Raw genomic sequence first — 21458 nt, forward strand, 5'->3', positions numbered from 1 at the left:
CACAACACCTCTGCCTTTGCCCATGGATGTTATCACTCAGAGATGCTCTAGGACAGGTTTGCACGCTGGGGTGAAGCTCCCAGCCTGGACTGAAATGTCAGAGGGACTTGCAAGTGTCCTTCTGCTGGCATTGGCTGAAGGGAGATGCAGCTCCTTCCCTGGCTGCCCTGACAGCATTGCCCAGAGCCGGGCCCTGGGGACAGCGTCACCCTGAGCCAGCTGTGCCCCTCCAGAGCCCCCAGGGCCGGGCAGCTGCTCCCAGCCCTGTGCTCTGCAGAGGGAACTGGGCCTGGGCCTGCAGAGCTGCCCCACGGCTCTGCTGCAGCTCTGCCTGCACAGGAGGGGCTGCACACCTTGGAGCCCCGGGCCTGAGGGCAGAGGCTTGGCTGGGGCACAGGAGGGAGGGGGCTTGTTCAGAGGCAGGGGCTGCACTGCAGGGGATCCTGTGCACATCTCTCAACTCTCCCTGCCACAGCATTGCTGGGTTCTGTTTTCTCTCCTTCCCTGATCCTCTCTCTGCTTCCTGGAGATTTTCCTCCTGCAGGGGTTTCCCTGTGCCTGATCTCTCTGTGCCAGCACTCACAGAGCCCAAAGCTCTGTGCACTCTCCTTGGCCTGACAGAACCCTGCCTGTTTGCAGGGCACTGCCTGGGGGCAGCTTCTCTTTGCAGCTTGGAGAAAGGACAGCTCAGACTGAGCCTGATGGCTCCAGCAAAGCTGCTGCGGCTGCTGTCCATGGGCACAGTGGCTGAAGGCACATTAGGGATCTCCTGTGAGCCTGCTGGTCACTAAAAGGAACAGTTTGGTGATCTCAGGCACCACTTGCCAAAATTCAGAACTAATAATTCATAATCATTCTTTAATAATTATTCCCCCTTCCCTGCCACTCTCCAGTAGTAGGAATCTGAAGACAAAGTCTTAGGAAATTGCCTAATTTCAATCAAAATCCTTGTCTTGGAAATATTCTGTGACTGATCAGCATGTGAGAGCTTCATGAGCATTTCAGCTCCCCTGCAGCAGAAATGCTCAGAGATGCACTCGCAGAGTCTGCAGGCATTGGGATGTTGCAGCTTTAGGAGCTCAGTGCAGGAGCTGCAGCTGCATTGTCCTGCAGCCAGAGGTTGCTGTGCCAAGGGCTGGCAGTGATTGTGCCCCAGGCCCTTCCCAGCCCCTTCCCAGCCCTGCCTGCTTGAAGCTCTCTGTGCCTCTGTGCTGTGCCCGGGCTGGCTGCAGGCAGTGCCCCAGCCCTGCTGGGCTGTGCACAGGAGCTGCTCCTGCCCAGAGCTGTCTCTCTGCAGCTCTGCTGCCCTTGCCAGGAGCTGCCTCTGGGCCAGGAGCCCGGCCCAGCTCAGCAGCACAGACACAGCACAAGGACTTTAGGACCCTCTGGGGCTTTGTGCTGAGGCCCTGAACATCAGGCCCTGAGAGGGAGCTGAAGAAGCCTCTGCAGAACTCCAAGTCACAATCCAACTCCAAAGTTTCTGGGACTTGTAGTGGCTCCCACTGAGGGACACGACAGAGAAAGTGTCCCCAGGCCCCAGGCAGAGCAGAGAACTGGAGGCACTGATGGCAGCTGGGGACAAAGAGAAGCCAAGGCTTGGTGCCCTGGGGCACAGCAGGGTCTGTGCCAGCAAGGGCTGGGAGGAGACACCTTGTGCTGAGGCCCTGGGGCCTCCTGGCCCAGCCCCAGCCAGGCTGGGCACTGCCAGCCCCTTGTGCTGCCCTCTGCATCCCCCCCTAGCCCACATCCCAGGGGCCTCAAGGATCTGCTGCAAGGAGTCCCTGGGGAGCCTTGCTCAGCAATGGCCCTGGCGGCTCCTGAATGCTCCCTGCAGGGGCTGCAGCTTTTTCAAAGGACTTGGGGTTTGCCTTTGGCCTTGCAGTCTCTGAGAGCTTTGTGCAATCATGGCCTCCAATTACCTGCTGTAATTAGTCCCTGCAGAGGCTCTGTCAGTAACACCACTCAGTGGGGCTCATGAATGCTTCAAGGTACTTCAGTTCTTTTAAGGTACTTGGTGTTTCCCCTTGGATCCAGACTCTGGGAGAGCTTTGTGCAATCATGGCCCCAATTATCTGCGTTAGTGAGTCCCTGGAGAGCTTTGTACTGACATTCAGTGGGGCTCATTCATGCTCTGAGACACTCAAGGTGTTGAAGGTACTTTGGATTTTCCTTTCCACACTGAGTGTCTGAGAGGTTTTTGTGCCATCCTGGCCACCAATTCTCTCCTCCAAGGAGTCCATGAGGAGCCTGTGTTGGACAGGGACCTCAGTGGGAGCCATGAATGCCTGGAGACACTTTGGGTGTTTCCTCTGACTCTGACTCCTGGCAAGGTTTGTGCAATCTCCTCCCAGGCCCTGAGGTTCAAGGGCTCAGCTCCAAATGCACAGTGAGGCTCATGAGGATCAAGCAAGTCCTGACAAACCATGGCTCTGCCTTGATTTCCCTCTGCTCCAGTGCAGTTCATTAGGAGGGTTATGGAGAAATAGTTATGGAGAAATAGTTCAAAGAGCTTCTAGGAAATATGTATTCCTATTTTAAAGGCTGTCTTTTATTGCTGTTCCCATTACACAAGAAGTGATTGCAGCATTCAGTGACTGATATTGATGCAGGGACTGTCCTAAGGAGGTCTGGCCTGCTCAGAGAAGCTGTGCCTTGAGCTCTGAGCCAGTGTGGACAACCTTGCTCCACATTCCCCAAGCCCATGGTGTCTCTCCTCACTCACCTGGGAGCTGCTTTGCTTGGAGAAGTGGCTGCACTCAGGCAAAGAGGGATTTTCCTTCTTTGAGTTTTGAAGCCATCTAAAACTCCTGAGTTTCCCCATTGCAAACAGACATCCTCCTCAAGTGTGTGCCAAGCCCAAGGTGGCACCAAGAGCACTCCAGCCCTGCCCTGGGCCAGCTGTGAGGGTGGATCATCATCCCAACAGGCAGTGGGCCATTGCAAGGGGCTGTTGCCATGGACACTGCAGGGACCCCAGTGCTGGGTTAGGGTGCCATGGCAACCGCCATCAGTTCAGGTTTCCTTGGAAAGCAGCCCCAGGAGCCATTTCTGCAGCCAGGCTCCATGGCCCCTTGCCTGCAGAGCTGCTGCTGCCCTGGGCTGCCATGGCAACCCTGAGGACAAAGCGGTGCCAGGGCTGTTCCAGGCACAATTGCAGTGACACTGGTTGGTGCCAGCAGGTGCCATGGCAACGGCCACGGGGACCCGTTCCTTGGTTTGGTGCCATGGCAAGCAATGCCCGGAGCCGTTGTGATGGTTGGTGGGCATGGAAAGCTGGCCTGGGCCCCTTGCTCAGGGCTGGTGTCAGTGCCCAGAGCCAGAGGGGATCCCTTGCTGGGGGCTGTGCCATGGCCACCTGCCCTGTGCCGCGCTGGCCGCTCAGGCACCAGGAACCAGCAGCCAAGGGCACTGCCAGGGCCAAAGGCCAGGTCAGCCAGACAGAAAGGGGCAGGGCTGGGCACTGTTTCCATGGCAACCGGCACTGGGGGGGACACCTGGGGCACCTGGCCTGGCAGTTGCCATGGAAAGCCCTGGCAGGCACTGAGGGCACAGCCCCTGGCACTGAGACACTGCTGGGCCGGGTGCTGAGCACAGCGCTGAGCACGCAGAGATGGTTTTGTTCTTGCTGAGCTGCAGCACAGCCAAGGCCTGTCCTGCCCCTCGTCCAGCCACGCTGGGGAGGGCTGGGGCTGCGGGGGAGCTTGGCAGGGGACACAGCCAGGACAGGTGACCCCAGCTGACCCCGGGCACAGCCCAGACCAGAGCACATCATGCTCAGGCTATGAAGGGGGGGAACAAGGAGCAAGGGGGCAATTTTGGAGGGAGGCTTTTTGCCTTCCCAGCTAACACTTAGGCAAGAGGGGGCCCTGTTTCACCAGTGGGCAGGGTCACTACCAAAGACACAGACACCAACTGAAGGAATTGTGGCATTTATATCATGCACAGCTGCAAAGCATTACAAAAGGATAAGCTCAGCAAAGCACATCATCATTAGCAAAGAATTACAAAAGGATAAGCTCAGCAATCCATCAGAACTCATCATTACATTTTGATGACTAACCCCTTGGTCAAACACTAGAGGTGTTTGTGGCAGACAAAGATTCTGGCTGACTATCAAGGTACACCTTACACACATCAGTAGTACTTCAGTGACACCGTTCTTCATTCTTTTTTCTCAATCTCCTTGGAGTTAGGAACAAGAATTCTGTTGTCCATGGAGCTGGCACCTTTTGAATTCCAGAATAATGCCCCCAGGCCCTTTGCTGTTCAGCTTTACCATGTTGTCTGGGGCTAACAAGGCTTGGGGGGCCCTTTCCCCTCTGGCTGGAAGGGGCCGGGTCCCAGTCCCTGAGGGGCTCCCAGGCTCCTGGATGCAATTCCTGTGCAAGTCCCTCAGTGTCACAGCAGCCTTCCCATGGAGCCCCGTGGATCAGAGCATTTGCCAAAGGGGCCCTTGGGGCAAACAGGGAGATTTGGTCTGGCAGCATGTGTAAAACAATATCCTGTCAGATCTACTTGTTCTCACACACAATCCTTGGCTGCAGGGACACATTCCCATTGTTCCTGCCCAGCTTTCAGGACTCAGAGTTGTCTTTCCCAGGAGCTGCTCCTTCAGCTGCCTCGGGAGGGCCATTTGGCCTCCGGACCCACACTCTGGCTCCATTATTAGGACGGCTGCATCCAAACCCTTTATCTCCACAAACGGTGGGGATTGGAGCTGGAGCTCCTTTTTTCACAATCGTTCTCAAAATTGCAAAATTGATAATTGTGCTACCCTGTCATGGGGTTGAATAATCCAATCCTGGTCACTATTGTTTCACAGAATTACTGTAATTTCTCCTGGATATTCTGCATCAATTCCTCCTGCCATGACATGAACACTTTGCAAGGCCAAGCTCCAAGGGAGCAGTTACCAAAGCAAAGTGTCCTGGAGGAATCTGAATTCCTGTTTCAGTATTGATGGCTTTCATTTGCTTTGAATTTCTCCTCATTAATTCCAATGCATGAAGGCCCAGCCCTGCAGCCTCTGGGCTGGCCCTGCCAGGGGCCATCACAGCCAGAACAATTTCCCAGGCAGTCCAAGTCTCACTGCCCATGGTTGGATTTGCAAATTGGGGGCAGCCGTGCACAGCCAGGGGGTTTCCATTTCCCCCGTGGGCCATTGTTAAGGGCATGGAGCACATCAGGGAGATGGGTTCTCCATGGGCAAAGGTTCCCATCTCCTCATTTTATCAACTGCTCTTTTAACAACCCCTTCACCCGTTCAACCAATCCTGCAGCTTGTGCATAGTCTGCTACATGAAAAACCCTGCAGGCTTCATCACTGTATTTTTCACAGCAACAGACAAAGCCCTCTGCATCACAGTATCACCAAACCCTGGGGAAATAGCCAATTTCCTCCCTTCCTCCTTTTTACATTGTATACAATCTCACAAAGTTGACCACTGACAGTAGGGTCCTGGCCAATCCTGTTCTGTAGGGTATTTAGAGTTACATTCTTGAGCAGCCAAAGCTACCAAATTAGTATTGTCAGCACTATTTCACATTATTATTATTTCATATGTAGATATACATATTGATATACATATAGACAGATAGATACAGACATATATCTATAATATATCTATAATATATATATTAAGGTCTTATTATACAATAAATACATATAGTTATGTAGTATATTGATATTTCACTGGCACAAATGCAGCTGAGCTCAAGATTAAAACCTTCTGCTCTTGCTCCATGTGGGAGCATTCCAACAATAATTGTTCCTTCTGAAGGTGCTGTTTCCATTGGACTCTTAACAAATTCATCTTTGTCTGCCCAAACCCACAAGTCCTTTTCCTTTTCCATGTGCAGTTTTTGGATGCATTTGAAGACATCCAGGGCTGCAGCTTCTTTTACCCGACTGCCCCACTGCTCCCACGGGGCTCCCACCTCAGCCCACTCCAGAGCCAGGGAACTCCAGGGAAGGGCTTCCCATCTGGGAATTTCTGATGGCACTGATGCCTCACATTGACATTGAACAAGTGACATTTGGTTGGGATCTGGCCAGACTGGGCCAGTTTGGTTTGACCAGTGGCCAAAGTCAGCACCAAAGACACAGACTCCAACTGAAGGAATCAGTGTCATTTCCTGCAGTTCAGAGCAGCAAAGAATCACAAAAGGAGCAGCTCAGCAATGCACCCAATCATCCCCACCAAAGATTGCCTGCAGTGATTAAGAAAGATGCAGCAGCATTTACCCTCAGCCTTTGCCATCCCCCAGATGCACACAGCAGCTGGGGAAGCTGTCACAGCCAAGGGCTGCAGAGCCACTCCTGGGCACTGGCAATTCCTGCAGGTGCCTCCAGCCCCAGCTGAGGCTCCAAGCCCGCTGGGAGAGGGCCCAGCTCTGGCAGTGCTGCATGAACAAACTGACAGCACTGCTAGTGTGCCAACATCTGCTTTCATCCTCCTCTTTGCTCCCTCCCAAAGCCTGGCCAGGCCTCAAGGAGGAGCCAAGGCAGCTGACTTTGATCCTTTAGCCCCACACAAGGCCAGATGTCAGATTTCATGGCCTTGTCTGGCTTCTAAATACACAAAGGTCCATCCATGTTTCACTAAGGAGTGGCTACATCTATCACAGTGCTAATGACCATGCAGATCTCAGCAGGGAGCAGATACAAAGATAACCTTTGCTTGGAAGGTTCATCCAGAGGCCACCTTTGGCTCAGGGCCTGCTGTCCAGGCCTCACTCAGGGCTGCTGTGCAGGCCTTGGCACTTCAGGGACGTGCTTTAGTGCTGGGCTTGGCACTGCTGGCTGAGCGGCTGCACTGGGTGAGCTCAGAGGGCTTTTCCAACAGAAAGGATTCTGTGATTCCATGATGATATCCGCTGCATTCAGCTGGAGCTATTTCAGCAGCATTACTTTGCTCCAGAAGTTCCCTCTTGCCCAGCTCCTGTGGCCTGAGGCTTCAGCTCCTTCAGCTCCTGGTGCTGAGCTGCTCATGCTGAACGAGAGCACTCGGAGAGACGAATCCAGTCCATGCAATTCCTTCTGGGACACGCAGAGGGGAGGCTGTGCAAACAGGAGCATTGTTTGCTGTGGCCTCCTCTCTGCCCTTCACGCCTTCCAGCGCTTTGAAGCAGCCAAGAGCTTTCTCCAAGAGTGCAATGGAGCAGCTGTTCCTGCTCGCGGGCCTGGCTCTTCCCAGTCTCTGCCCTTGCCTGCTTCTGTCCCTCTTGCTGTGCCCTCTGTTCCCCCAGGGCTGGCTGGCTGCTGCCCAGGACTGTGGCACTGGCACAGATCCAGTGCTCCAGAGCCTCCTTTCTGTGCCCTTGGAGCTGCCTGGGCACAGCAGCCTTTTCCATCTGCAAGCTCCCCATGGACAGGGAGTGCCCAGCTCCGTTCCTTGCACAGCCTCCAGGAGCCCAGGGCTGCCATCTCAAATCCCTGCTGGCACTGGGGGCTCCCAGGTGCCTCAGGCTGCTCTGACACCGCTGCACACGGGAGGGAACAGGGCCAGGGGCTGTGCTGAAAGTCAGCTCCATCTGCTGCTGCTGCTGCTGCTGCTGCTGCTGCTGCCGCTGCTGTGGGGTCATTTGTGCAGCCCTGGCCCAGAGTCAGGGATCAGATGCTGCCAGTCTCTTCCAGCCCTGGCTGCTCAGAGGTTGGGCCTTGGAGCCTCAGGTGGCCAAAGGCAGCTGCTGCTGGGCCCTCTGTGTGTGCCCGTGTTCAGCAGTGCTGCTCCATCAGTCTGTGCCCAGCAACGGGGAAAAGCCTCAGCCCTGCAGGGCCAGGAGCTGCCGGGCTCTGCCTGAGCAGCTCAGCCAGCAGCAAGGGAGCTGCTCCACACAGGAACCAGGAGCAAAGGACACTCCTTTTGTAGGACATGTTTTCTATTTAAAGGAAAAAAAGGCAAAAGAAAAAAAACTATATAAAATGTGAAAGATGAAAACAAAACCCAAGTGTTAGTGAAAAAGTTCTGAAACTTTGCATTAAGAGGTAAATGATCTTTTTTAAAGGGGAACTCAGTTATTTACATTGTAAATGTGCTGATGGCATGGATCCATCTTACTGACCTCAGCAGCCTTTGAAAAGATTCTGGGCTTTGTTTCCAACATTGCCATTTGAAATTTTGCTCAAAGCAAGAGGAAATTGCTTTGTGCCCTTCCTGCTCCAAGCAGGACTGGGAATGGAAACTCTGTCAAAGCCCAAATCCTTTAGAAGATGCCCTTCCTTCTCAGCCTGGCAAGGAGCTGCACATTCCCTTTGAAACTGTCAGGGATTTCTTAGAGACACAAAGTGCCACTTAGGGCTTTTTGCTCTGGTTTGGCAGTGCAGAAGGGCAATTCTCCATCCATCAGCTCCAGACTGCACTGCCTCAGGAACACGGCCCACTCGCCACCTTTGGCCCACTCAGGCACTTCTAGAGGAGGAAGAAAGTGCAATTGCACAATTCCAGCCAATCAAGAAGGAAGAATGGGACAGACAAACACCCTGTGCAGATCCAGGCGTTCAGCTGGGACTGTGGAGGGTTTGGGTTCTTGCCAATTGGATGTGTGTCCCCAGCTGCAATCTCTGGGCCTGCAGCAGAGTCTCACTCAGCTGCCAAAGCAGAAAGCTCAGGCGCTGTGCTCGCAAGGGGCTCGTCTGATGCAAAGCTGTCAGAGCAATGGGAGGGCAGAGCCAGCCCAGCTGGGCCCAGGGCTGAGCCCAGCAGAGCCCTGGCAGAGCCCAGAGCAGCCTCAGCAGCCGCAGAGCCCGGCTGCAAGGAGAGAAAGCAGAAAGTGCCCGTCAGCTGAGGGCTCCTGTGCCCTTGTGCCAAGGCCTGCGGGGCCCAGGCCATGCTGGCTGTGCCCAGAGCTGTGCCCAGAGCTGCCCATCCCTGCTGCCTTTGGCAGCAGAGCAGGAGGGCAGGACATGTGCCCAGCCTGCAGCCAGCCACGGCACATCCAGCCCTCAGCAGCTGCCCAGAGCAGGATGCTCCTGTGCTCGCTGCCATCTCCCAAAAGCTCTGATCCCACCCTGCCAAGCACACAGGCACCCACCTCACGCCAGCCACGGCTGCAAGAAAAGCTGCTCCCAAACCATGGCCTCAGCCTTCTCCAAGGCCACCGCCCATCCACGCCACAGCTGCTCCCAAGCACTTCCCCATCCACACTGGACCACCTGGAACGCTTCCTCTGGAAAAACAAACAACACATTCTTGAAAAGAGATTGGAGACAAAAAGGGAAAACAAGAAAAACGGGAAAAAATCTTATCTCTGTCAGGGCCTTGAGGAAGGCCCAACTCCTACATGGTAGGGAAAAACCCAGCCATGGCTGAGGGAAGCCCACACTTTCTCACTTCCACCCTGCAGAGCAAAGCAGCCCCTGCACAGCTTCTGGAGTCCCACCTCTGCTCCCAGCATGGGGCTTTGTTTGTGTCGGGCTGGCTGCCCCAGCCCCAGCCCCAGCCCAGGCCACGGTGGCTGCTGGGGGCTGTTGGCAGGGCCAGGAGCCCACTCCCATTTCGTACCCAGCCCAGCCCATGCCCCAGCCCTGCCAAAAGCAGCTGGGCAGCGACTGAAGAATGAGTTGCATCTGCCCCAGCAAAGGGGGAACCTTTGCTTCCCAGCCAGGCTGGGCCATGCCCAAATCTGGCAGCATTTCCCCGCGTGGGGACTCACCTGCAAATTCCCTGTGGAGTTCGGCTTTGAAGAAGGTGCCAGAATCAAAGTCCATCACCTTCAGCCTCCAGTGGCCAGGCTGAGGAAGAGCTTCTCATCCTTGGTGCCATCCTGGCTGTCTCCAGCAGCAGCAGCAGCAGCAGCAGCAGCAGCAGCAGCAGCAGCAGCAGCAGCAGCATCCCCACCCGGTACAGCTTCTCCAGGGGCTCCTGCTCCTTCCCTGGGGGCAGACCAGGCTCTCAGGGCTCTGCCCAGGGCCCCAGCTGTCAGGGAACCAGCACAAGCAAAACCAGCTTGGATGGCGGCCACCAGTGCTGGGCAGAGCAGCTCAGCTGCAGCACAAGGGCTGAGTGTGCCCATCCCATGACCCTGTGCAGTGACACAGGCAGCACAAAAAGGTCTGGGTTCCTTTGCTTCTGATTGCCAAGGCATGTGTGGAGCTGCAACTTACCAGGGCCCTGGATGAAAGTGTGCCTGTGGCTCTCTCCCTTCTTCTACGGCCGAGGAATATCCTGCACCCAAGGATCACAGAACAGGTCTTCTAATGTGGGTCTTTCCAAGGAGTTCACGGATAAACACCACCTGATCAGATCTTTGCACTCTGGGCAGAGAAAGCAGAAAGTGCCGGTCAGCCAGAGAAGGCTCCTGTCTGCTTTGCCCCACTATTGCCATGCCCAGGCCTTGCTGGATGCACTCAGGGCTGGACCTAAACTTTCCCATCAATTCCCTGTTTTGGAGGAGAGCAGGACATGTGCCACCTCCTCAGCAGCTGCCAGAGCGGGATGCTCACGAGCCCGCTGCTGGCTCCCAGCACTGGGATTCCCCCCGTGCCCAGAGAAGAGGATCCACCTTGAGAGAGCCCTTGTGGCAGCGGGAGCTGGCCCCAGCTGAGGTTCCGGCCCCTCCTGAAAGGGTGCTCCCCGCAGACCATCTGGTGCAGCAGGATGCCCAGGGACCAGATCGTTGCTGCCTCGCCATGGTACCAGCCAAAGTCGTTCCATTCCGGGGGGCTGTAGGATGGTGTTCCTATGGAATACAGATGGAGTTCAGCAGGGGGATGCTGCTGCTCCCAGAGCCTGGCCCCACCATCCCTGGGCCTGCGGGGGCTGCATCAGTGGCACACAGGGTGACCACTGCCCTCTCGCCAGCACCTGGGACTTGTGCACAAACTTAGGCTTGGAAAAGAAGTCACTGGTGTCAGAAGAGGGCAGAGGAAGCCCTGGCTAAGCCTGACCATGACAAGCAAAGGAAAAACCCTCTCTGTGCTGGGGAAAACATGCCCTTATCCTCCCTGCCTGCATTGCCCCAAAAATATTAGGAAGCCAAGGCAAACAGGGCGAGTGGAGCAGTGCAAGCCCTTCCTCTCGCCTGCACACCAAACTGGCTGGGGCACAGGTTCCGCCCCCCTCTCTGCTACCCCCACCCACGGGGGTTTTGGTCGGGCTGGCTGCCCCAGCCCAGCCCCAGTCCTGGGCAGAGTGGCTGGCAAAGGCTGCCAGCAGGGCTGGAAGATGGCTCCCCACCCAGCCCCGCTCTAAAGCAACTCAGCTGAAGACTCAGTCCCCTGACTGGCAGCAAAAGGGAGAATCCCCGCTGCCACAGCCAGCTTGGGCTGGGAGATGTTGGGCCATGAGATCCCGGGACCAGGAGTACACCCTTACGTGGGCTCACCTGCAAAGTGGGTGTAGGCTGTCTCTTGCAGGTAGGTGCCACAGCCAAAGTCAATCAGTTTGGCCTGCCCGGTGGCCAGGTCAAGCACGATGTTCTCTGGCTTGATGTCGCGGTGCAGGACCCCGCAGCTGGTGCAGTGCCGCACGGCCTCCAGCACCTGGCGGAACAGCTCCCGCGCCACCTCCTCGGGCACGAACCGCCGTGCCCGAATGACACGATGCAGGTCCTGACACCGCTCTGGCCGCTCCATCACCATCACGATGTGGTTGGGCAGCTCGAACCACTCCAGGAGCTGCACCACGCCGGGGAAGCCAGTGGAGACCTTGGCCTGCAGCACGATCTCCAGCGGGGCCCTGCTGCCGTCGGGCTGCGGGAGGAGCACGATGCCCTCAGTGGGGCCGATGCCGTGCCAGGCCTGGGGAAGCCCTGAGCCAGCCCGGGATGCTCTGCGCCCTGCGCTGCGCCCACGCCCGCTCCCCCTCGAGGCGTCCTGGCGGCTTCCACCGTGCCGGGCCTCGGCTCATCCCCGCCCGGCAGCCCCGGCTGCTGCCGCTGGCCCCGCTCACTCACCAGCTCGCCCCAGTGCCGGACGCGGTTCCGTGGCACCCTCTTGATGGCCACCTGCAAGCCAAGGACAGCAGCGGGCTCAGCTCGCCGCCCGCCCTGCCCAGCCCCATCCTCCTCCTCCTCCTCCTCCTCCTCCTCCGCCCCCTCGTCCTGCGCCCGCCGCCGGCCCCGCCGCTCACCGGGGCGCCGTCCGAGAGCCGCGTGGCCGCGAAGACGCTGCCGAATCCTCCGCGCCCCAGCAGCGAACCCAGGCGGTAGCGCTCCTGCAGGGCCTCGGGCGCCGTCCCTGCGGGCGGGACGCGGCTGTCAGCGCTCGGCCCGGGGCCAGCAACGGCCCCCGAGCGCCCCTCAGCCGCCCCGGGCCGGCCATGCCCAGGCCTTCGCTCCTCGCAACGCGGCACGGGAGGCTCGGGGCCGGCGGCCGCGCTGCCGAGCGGCGGAGCTCGGGCCGGGGAAGCCGCAGCGGAGGCGGCGGCAGCGGCCGCGCCGCCTGTGTCCTCCGCGGGCCCCGGGAGGGGCCGGGGCCGGGGCCGGGCTCGGGGCTGGAGCCTGCCTCGGGGCCGGGGCCGGGCTCGGGCCAGGCGGAGGCAAAGGGCGGCGATGCCGCCCCCGCACACGGCACTGATGCCCGCCCAGCAGCGCCACCGCCAGTAGGGCCAGAGCCGGGCGGAGGCGAGACCGCGGCGGGACGGGCGGGGCCGGGCACGGGGCAGCCCCGCCCGGGGCCGGGGGCGGGCCGGGGGCATGGCCCGGCCCGGCAGGGGGAGAGGGAGGCGGGGAGAGGAGAGGGAGGCGGGGAGAGGAGAGGGACGCCGGGCAAGGGACCCCGGGAGAAGGGTGCCCGACGGCGGGAAAGGGAGACACAGAGAAAGAAAGAGAGAAAGACCAAGAAAGAGAGACAGAGAAAGAAGGATAGAAAGAGAAAGATCGTTATAGAATATCTGCTTTTCTGCTTCTGCCGCTGCTGCCGCCGCTGCTGCTGCCGCCGCTGCCGCCGCTGCAACTGAAGCACCGGGGCCGTTCGTCCCCGTTTCCGTTCCCCGCTCGCCCCACGAGCCCCACGTTCGAGCCCCGCGCGCCCCGGGCACAGCCCCTGAGTCTGTCCAAACACGGGAACTTTGCAGCCTTGAGCCCAGGTGCAGAGCCCTGACTCCTGCACACTGGCACAGCAATGCCCTCGCTTGCTGCTCTGCATTGGCCTGGCTGAGGGGCAAACACTGGCGGGACACCTTCCCTTGGGCTAGGATTCCTACCTGAGCCCAGCACTGCACTTACATCTCCAGTGTTGCCTTCCAGTAAAAACAGGGGAAGGGAAACTCTGTGTGGCTCATGGTATTTTAGAGTGTCTAAAAATCACTAAGCCACTGATCTTAGAGGTGCAGTGCATCTGGAATTACTGGGATGGAGAAGTAGTGCAACATGGAAAAGGGGAGCATAGAAATAAATAAAGGAAAACATCTTGGATTGTTTCTTTCATTTACATTTCCCTTCTGGAAAGCTGTTTCAGTTTTCCAGGAATCTTCTCCTGTCTGCTCTTGCCAAGAATCTCTCCTGGAGAACAAGGTCAAGCTTCTGTCCCAAGATTTGCCACCAGCTGCAGCTTCTCTTGGCTTTCCACACTGCACAGTGTCTGCAGCAGGACTTTTGCAGCAAAGCAGGACAAATGTTTGGAGAACTTTACATGTCCTTTCTTTTCCTGGTGGGCTGGGGTGTTGTGCCACTGGTGAAGTTTCCATTGTGACTGTTTGTGCTGGTTTAGGGCAAATTTTGGGAGGAAACCTCCAAAAGGGGTCCATCTAGAAATCAAGTTCCAGTGGCCTCTCCCCCTACTAGTTCAGAAAAAGACTTCCCTTGGGAAAAGTAATAAAACCCCAGTTTATTTATCAAGTAAAATATTCCCAAGCATGAAAAATGAATAATATTAAATGAAACCTCTGACAGTGCTGAAGGGATGGCAAATTCAGAAAATCCTTTTTGTGGGTTGTAGTTGGCTCACTCGGTCTCTTCTAAGTCCCTCTGGTGCTGGAATGCAGCGTCCCAGACCTCGGTGGGCCACAGGTGTGAGCTGCAGGTGTTTTTCTGGGTTTTCAGTCCAGAGCAGGTTTCAACAGTTCCAAGAAAAAGGAAAGTCCCAGTCCCAGGAACTTCTCTGCCTAAGCTAGCTAAAACCAAATTGCTGGACCTGGGCTGTGAAGGCACTGGGAAATTTCCAAATCTGGGCACTGTCAGTCCCAGCAAACACCAGATCTGGATGGTGCTGGAGCCAGAACCTGGAAATTTCCAACTTTTGGCTTTCTGTGCCAGCAAATCACTGCACTTGGGCTGTGCTGGCACCAGGAAGTTTTCAGATCTGGGTGCTGGCACTGCCAGCAAACACCAGATCTGGGTGGTGTCGTTGGCAGCGACAGAAATCTGCCGGATTTGGGCTCTGCTGGCACCGGGAAATTTCCAAATCTGGGTACTGGCACAGCAAACACAAGATGTGGGCAGTGCCAGAGCCAGTAGCAGAAAGTGGCCGGGTTTTGGAATTCTGTGCCAGCAAATTGCTGCTCCTGGGCTGTGTCAGAATAGGGAAATTTCCAGCTCTGGGCGCTGGCGGTGCCAGCAAACACCAGTGAAACCTTCTGGTCCTCGTCCGGACCATTGGCCAGTGGTTTCCCTGAGAACCAGCTCTGGCCACTTTACAGACAGAGACTGCTTTCATCTGCTTGTCTGGAAACACAACTTTAATGAAGGCAAACACAACAAACAGGACGGCGTGCACAGTACACAGAGCAAAGCAGAAAAAAGCCTGGGCCCAGGGTCCTGCAGGGATATTTATACATTTATATATGGGGAGGGGTTAAGGTGGGATCTGAGGGAAGGATCCAAGAGGAAGGAAGGATTATGAATATTACAATTTTTGCAGTAATATGTAACCAATGGTAGCAAAGAGAACTCAGAACTTTCTAGTAACAATCTGCATAACTGAACAAGAGGATTATGGGCGGGAGCTCCTGCTGACCCCAACTAAAGAGGGTTTTCCCACAGCCTTAAGCCAAGGTCTCCTTCTTCTTTTAAACCAACCCCAACACACCAGATCTGGGAGGTGCCGGGTTTTGGCTTTCTTTGCCAGACAATTGCTGCATTTGGGCTGTGCTGGCACAGGGAAATTGCCAGATCTGGGCACTGGCGGTGCCAGCTCACCGCAGATCTGGGTGGTGCCGGTGCTGACACCAGAAAATTGCCAGGTTTTGTCTTTCTGTGCCAGCAAACTGCTGGACTTGGGCTGTGCTGCCCCTGGGAAACTGCTGGATCTGAGCACTGGCAGTGCCAGCAAACACCAGATCTGGGTGGGGCCAGCACCAGGTGTTTGCAAGGTTTTGGCTTTCTTTACCAGAAAATTCCTTGACTCGGGCTGTGCCGGCACTGGGAAATTCCCGCATCTGGGCACTGGTGGTGCCAGCAAACACCGGATCTTGGCATTGCCAATGATGGTAGCAGGGAATTGCCAGATTTTGGCTTTCTTTGCCAGAAAATTGCTGGACTTGGCTCTGCCAGAACGGGGAAATATCCAGATGTGAGCACTGGCAGTGGCAGCAAACACCAGGTCTGGGCGCCTGTATTGGTATCAGGAAATTGCCGGATTTTGGTTTTCTGTGCCAGCAAATTGCTGGACTTGGGCTGTGCCAGCACTGGGAAATTTCCGGATCTGGGCACTTGCGCAGCAGGCACCAGATCTGCGTGGTGTGTTGTAGTGTGTTTTCATACATTGTAATACTTTGTGATAGTTTAGGTTTTGAATCCCCATATTTTTCCCAAATGGTTCATCCCAGATGGTACCCCCCTCCCTTTCCCTGTGTAATCCTTTGCCCTTGCTGAGATCATCCCGAAATCCCCACCCTGGCTCTCTGTCAATCACTCAGCATCCCATCCCCTCCCTCTAGAAGCTTCGGTCCAGGATGTCGAGTGATCAGCCAGAGGCCAGGGGTCAGCCCCCCAAGCCTTGCCCCATACGCTGTCCTAAATGTCCATCCCCCAGGACCCATCCCTTAGGGTCACTTCTTGGTTAGTCAAATGTTCTCTACTTTGGCTTTCCACCTCCCTTTAAATGTAACCTTGGCACATCTCCCGGGCTCTGGGCAGGAGGCCCCTGAGGTGTAGGGGCTCCTTTGGGACACCTGGAATAAAACCTTGGATTAACCCCTGCTAAGAGTCGGCCCTTTCTCTTCTACCGCTGTCTCTGGTGTCTCTTGTGCTGCAAAGGCGGCCAGCCCAGGTGCCCTCAGTACCCTCGGGGCACAGAGAGTGTCTCCCCGCTGTCGGCCGTGTCGGGGCTGCCCCCGGTGTCTGCCGACTCGGGACTGGCCCAGGGTTCCTGAGAGGCTCCCAGAGAGACAGAGACAGTGGTGCTGGTGGCAGCACCGGGAAGCTGCCGGGTTTTGGCTTTCTTTGCCAGAAAATGGCTGCATTTGGGTTGTGCCAGCACTGGGAAATTGCCAGATGTGACCTTTCTGTGCCAGCAAACTGCTGGAATTGTGCTGTGCAGGCATCTGAAAAATTCCGGATCTGGGCACTGGCGGTGTCAGCACACACGAGATCGGAGTAGTGTAGGCACCAGGTATTTGCCTGGTTTTGGCTTTCTTTGCCAGCCAATTGCTGGACTTGGGCTGTGGTGGCACAGGGAAATGTTCAGATCTGGGCATGGGTGGTGCCATCAAACACCAGGTCTGGGTGGTGACAGTCTTGGCACCAGGAAATTGCTGCGTTTTGTCTTCTTTTTCCAAAAAACTGCTGCACTTGGGCTGTGTTAGAACCGATAAATGTCCAGACTGGGGTACGGGCGGTGGCAGCAAACACCAGATCTTGGCATTGCCAGTGTCAGCAGTGGGAAATTGCCAGATTTTGGCTTTCTTTACCAGAAAATTGCTGGACTTGGCTCTGCCAGAACAAGGGAATTTCCAGATCTGGGCACTGGAGGTGGCAGCAAACACCAGATCTGGGCGGTGCCAGACCCAGTAATGTTGGAAATGAATTTGTAGAGAATTTTTAAGGTTTGATAGAAGGGTTCTATAGTATGTATGCAAGTGTCACAATCCATCCTTACGAACGGGTTTTGTGATGGTTTGTGGGTTGATCTCAGAGTGCAAAAAACACCGGCACGGTACAGGGGGCTGCAGTGATAATCAAAAGAAATGTACCTTTATTGAATAACCACAAGAAAATGCATTGGGGAGGAATTGGGGAAAAGGGAAAAAGAGGGAGGAAGAGAAAGGAAGGTATAGAGCTACCAAACGTAGAAAAGGCACAGTCCTTTGATGTCCAGCCAATGGAGTTCACCAGGTCACGTCTGGGGAGATCTCAGGGTTGCAGTTCATCCGAACTCTTATTATACTCTTTTTGTTGATGGGGGAAGGGGTAAAACATGAAACTGAATCAAAGGTAATCTATTGTATTTTTGGGGGAAAAAATGGTATTTAGAGAAGGGTACACACAGTCCATGTTCTCTGCAGTGGGTGAGAGCCATTGTCTTCTTGGTCCACTGCTTGCACCTGCAACATCCATCTTGCTTTGGTTAGCTTGCCTCCCCCACACACCTCCCCCAGGTTAGGGGTCTCAGTGCCAGTCCTTGGAAAGAGTGTGGGGGGGCCTTTTCACATAGGGATTTCATGTCTCGGTCTTTGATGGACAGGCCTTGTACATCTCAGTCTGTCTGTCACGGCCGTTGTAAGACAAGTGAGGGGTCTTCTGTGGGGGACCACCCAAAACTCAGGAGGAGTCCAGCCAGGCCGAGAGGTGGGACAACTTCCAAGGCTATTGTTGCAAAAAGGCAAGGGGCCCCCTTCTTCCTTTCATTGGGTTCAGTGTAGCATACAGCAAACACACCTGTGAACAATAGCTTAGCAATGCCAGCAGCTGTGCTCAGGTCTCGGGGCCCATGGCATGTAACTTTCTCCACCAGGGCCAGAAACTTCAGACAAGGGGCTTTTCTTCAGTGGTCCCCAATGACGATTGTGAGGCAGATGAGAGAAACTTTGGACAGAGTCTCACACCTACATTACATGGATGACGTACTAATCTGTGCTTCCACCAAGTCTTACTCAGACGCAGCACTTTCCAAAACTGTCGCAGCTGTCAAAAGTGCGGGGTTTCAGATAGCTCAGGAAAAAATCCAGCTATGGAGCCCATGGAAGTACCTCGGGTTTTTAATCACAGGAAGGACCGTCGTGCCTCAAACTCTGTCCATCAACGAGCACCCCCAGACATTAAGAGACACGCAACAGCTGTGCGGCGTCATCACGTGGATCTGACCTCTCCTGGGCCTCACCACAGAAGAACTGGCACCGCTCTTCGACCTTCTACGAGGAGACGGCGACCTGGCTTCCCCACGCTCGCTAACGCCAGAAGCCTGGGAGGCTTTGCAGAGAGTCGCCAGCGCCATCAAACACCGCCAGGCACATCGGACAGACCGGTCCCTTCCCCTCAGCCTCGGTATTTTTGGTAAGTGCCCAAACTTCCATGTGCTGCTCTTTCAGTGGGATGATACTTCAAAAACCCCACTCATCATCATCGAGTGGCTTTTTCTGCTGCACCAACCACATCAAACATTTACCACCCCACCAGAACTTGTAGCCAAACTTATTATTAAAGGCCGGCATTGCCTCCGGACTCTCGCAGCTTGTGATCCGGTGTGCATTTACCTCCCTTATACTTTGGAACCATTGGATTCTCTACTACAAACAAATGAACATCTGCAAATTTCATTCAACAGCTATCCCAGAAAAATTTCAAGTCATTATCCTGAACACAGACTTTTTAAAGATTCACTGCATTTGGCCCCAAAATCAGATAAAAGTAAAACACCACTCAAAAATGCTATCACGGTGTTCACTGACGGTTCAGGCAAATCTCACCAGTCAGTGTTCACCTGGAGGGACCTGGACACCCAGAAGTGGGAGTCTGATATCCAGGTTGTTGAAGGTTCCCCCCAGACTGCAGAACTTGCTGCAGCTGTGAGGGCGTTTCGAACATTCCAACAACCCTTCAATTCAGTCACAGGTTCTGCATATGTCACTGGGATAGCAGAGCGGGCAGAGCGTGCCCTGATCAAGGAAGTCCAAAATAAAAAATTCTACAGCTTGCTCTCTGAATTAATTTGGTTCATCTCCCACAGAGAGCAACCTTATCACGTTCTGCATGTCCGGTTGCACACAGAGCTGCCAAGATACATCACTGAGGGCAAGCGGAGAGCAGACTTGTTAGCAATGGCAGCAAGTGCCACCCACATTTCCCCCGCTGCACCACATGTCTTTCAACAGGCTCGTCTAAGCCATGCATTCTTCCCTCAGAATGCTCCAGCTTTAGTAGGTCAATTTAAGATTTCCAGAGACCAAGCCAAGGCAATTATCTCCACCTGCCCCAATTGCCAATCCCTCGCCCTCGCTACCATAGGGACAAAACGAAGAAAATTACAGTGACAACTAACTTGACAACTAACTAACTTGACTAAAAACGAAGAAAATTACAGTGACAACTAACTTGAACACTAACTAACTTCATGTTTCCATCAGTGCTCAAACAGTCGATACCTGACTCACTGGAGGACCAGATGGCCACTCCCAGGACACCCCGAAATACCTTAACAGCTGCTGCCACCGTCACTGTGCTCCTGTGCATCCAAACAGCAGTTGGATGGGTCGTGCCACAACCAACAGAAAACCTATGGGTCACACTGGGGAAATCTCTCAAGCAGGATAACTTTTGCACGGCCATGGGAGCTGCAAAAGACCCGCTGTCTACATGTCTGGTGGGAATCCCCCTGTCACCAAATGAATATCCCTGTGCAGGTAAGAAGCCCACCCTGGTAGACACCTGGGACGAGTGGATGAAGATCTTACCCCATGCACCACAGGACCTCCAAGAACTAGACCTACCAGGCTCCTCAAAGCGACTTCTTGTGTCAACTTTTTCGACAAGCCACCCCAACAAAATTGGCATGAGAAATCTAAACCACAGATGATAGTGAGAAAAGATAGATCACCAAATGATAAGAGATACAATGATGTTGACTGGTGCAATTATACTGCCAAAACATTATCTAAGTCCTCTCCGTTTCCCAGAGTGCTTCCCAAGGGAGTGTTTCTCATCTGTGGTGACAGGGTGTGGGCAGGGATCCCCTCGAAGATCAAAGGGGGCCCCTGCAGTCTTGGCCAGCTTACTACCCTCAGCCCAAACACTACCCAAATTAAAAATTGGAAACAAGAAACTCAATTGGCGCCCCAGAAAAGATCGTACTCCCAATTCAATCAAAATTGTGATGGCCAACTTTATAATTGGGGCAAGACGAAGAGGGTCACTGTTTCCATCTTTGTAGCATGGGTTGCAGCTCGAAGGCCCTCGGTGAGCTTTCTCACCTGGAGTGCTGGCTTAGTAAGCAGACCAAGGCTACATCCGCTGCCTTATCAGACCTTCTAGCAGACGAGGAAACCACCAGACATGCCACCCTTCAGAACAGAGCGGCCATCGACTTCCTGCTGCTCTCCCATGGCCATGGTTGTGAAGATTTCAAAGGACTTTGTTGTTTTAACCTGTCATGGAAAAGCACATCGATCCAGGCCACCATCAAACAAATGCAAGAGCAAATGAAGACTCTTCTTACTGAAAATAAAGTTGTGGACATGATGGACAAAACGCTCATGCAGTGGAGCCTCCCTGTGTGGGTGCCCCCATTCTTAAAAGTTTATTGTGCGTCCTTCTCATAGTTGTTATCGTTTGAGCAGCACTGATGTGTTTTAAGAAAAGAATTCACAAAAGACTGGGAAATGTTTATTTAATAAATAAAAAAGGGGGAGATGTGAGACATTGGCATGGAGAAGACGAACCTGGGATGTCATTGGAGAACACCACTGTTTAAGTTAAGGTGAGAGACTGGTGCAATTCCCCATGGTTCTTTGCTTGTTTATGTGAATGTGCTTTTATGAATTGACTGCTGCTCGTCCCCCAGTTCCAGAATGTTCTGTACTCCCCGTTCCTCCATTGGCTTTCCTGAGAGACCCCTCCCACTCTGCTCCCCCATTGGTGCGTCCCGTGTCACCCCACCTTAACTCCAGCCCTGACTCCCTTCCCCATTGGATAATTTGTACCCTGAGCCCTCCTGCCTTCCTCCAGTTATATACCCTGGCCCCAGCCCTGCTCCTGGCTCTTTGCCTCTGGTTCCCTTCAGCAGAGGTTGTGTTCCTGCTTGCTCCTGTTTCCCTCTTCCCCCTCACTTCAGCTGGGCCCTTGGATTTTCCCTTACTAAACCTGGCTGGATCTGCTCTGCGAGGAGTCCTCTCGTCCCTCTGGTGAGGCTTTGATTGCACCATCCGGGCTCAGGCGTCTGCTGGGCTGGGGCAGTTGTCAAGGCAGCCCCAAGTGGAGACGCTTTCGGTGCTGCAGGCGCCTGACAGCGCCTGCCTGGGGAAGCTGCTCTGGCCACCCGCAGCAACCAATTCCTTTTCCCAGGCAGCAGCTCCCAGCGTCCTCCTGCGAAGCCCAGAGAGAGAGGGAGCAGCTGCCCTCAGCCCTGTCCTTTACCGCATCCCAAT

The 21458-nt window shown here is 54.9% G+C and overlaps 1 protein-coding gene across 1 annotated transcript; it reads right to left on the bottom strand.

Annotated features, from left to right (window-relative positions):
• Nucleotides 1-10148: 10148 nt before the first annotated feature.
• LOC139585673 (serine/threonine-protein kinase pim-1-like) lies at nt 10149-13628 on the bottom strand. The gene is made up of 6 exons (XM_071418510.1): nt 13574-13628; nt 12072-12889; nt 11896-11946; nt 11326-11692; nt 10504-10680; nt 10149-10255 (listed from the first exon to the last, which is right to left on the bottom strand). Exons 1-6 carry the CDS (start codon nt 13626-13628, stop codon nt 10149-10151), a joined length of 1575 nt encoding a protein of 524 aa, XP_071274611.1.
• Nucleotides 13629-21458: the final 7830 nt, after the last annotated feature.

This window comes from Agelaius tricolor, unplaced genomic scaffold (assembly GCF_023055355.1).
Source record: "Agelaius tricolor isolate 1412-34295 unplaced genomic scaffold, bAgeTri1.0.p SCAF_87, whole genome shotgun sequence".
Classification (NCBI taxonomy): domain Eukaryota; kingdom Metazoa; phylum Chordata; class Aves; order Passeriformes; family Icteridae; genus Agelaius; species Agelaius tricolor.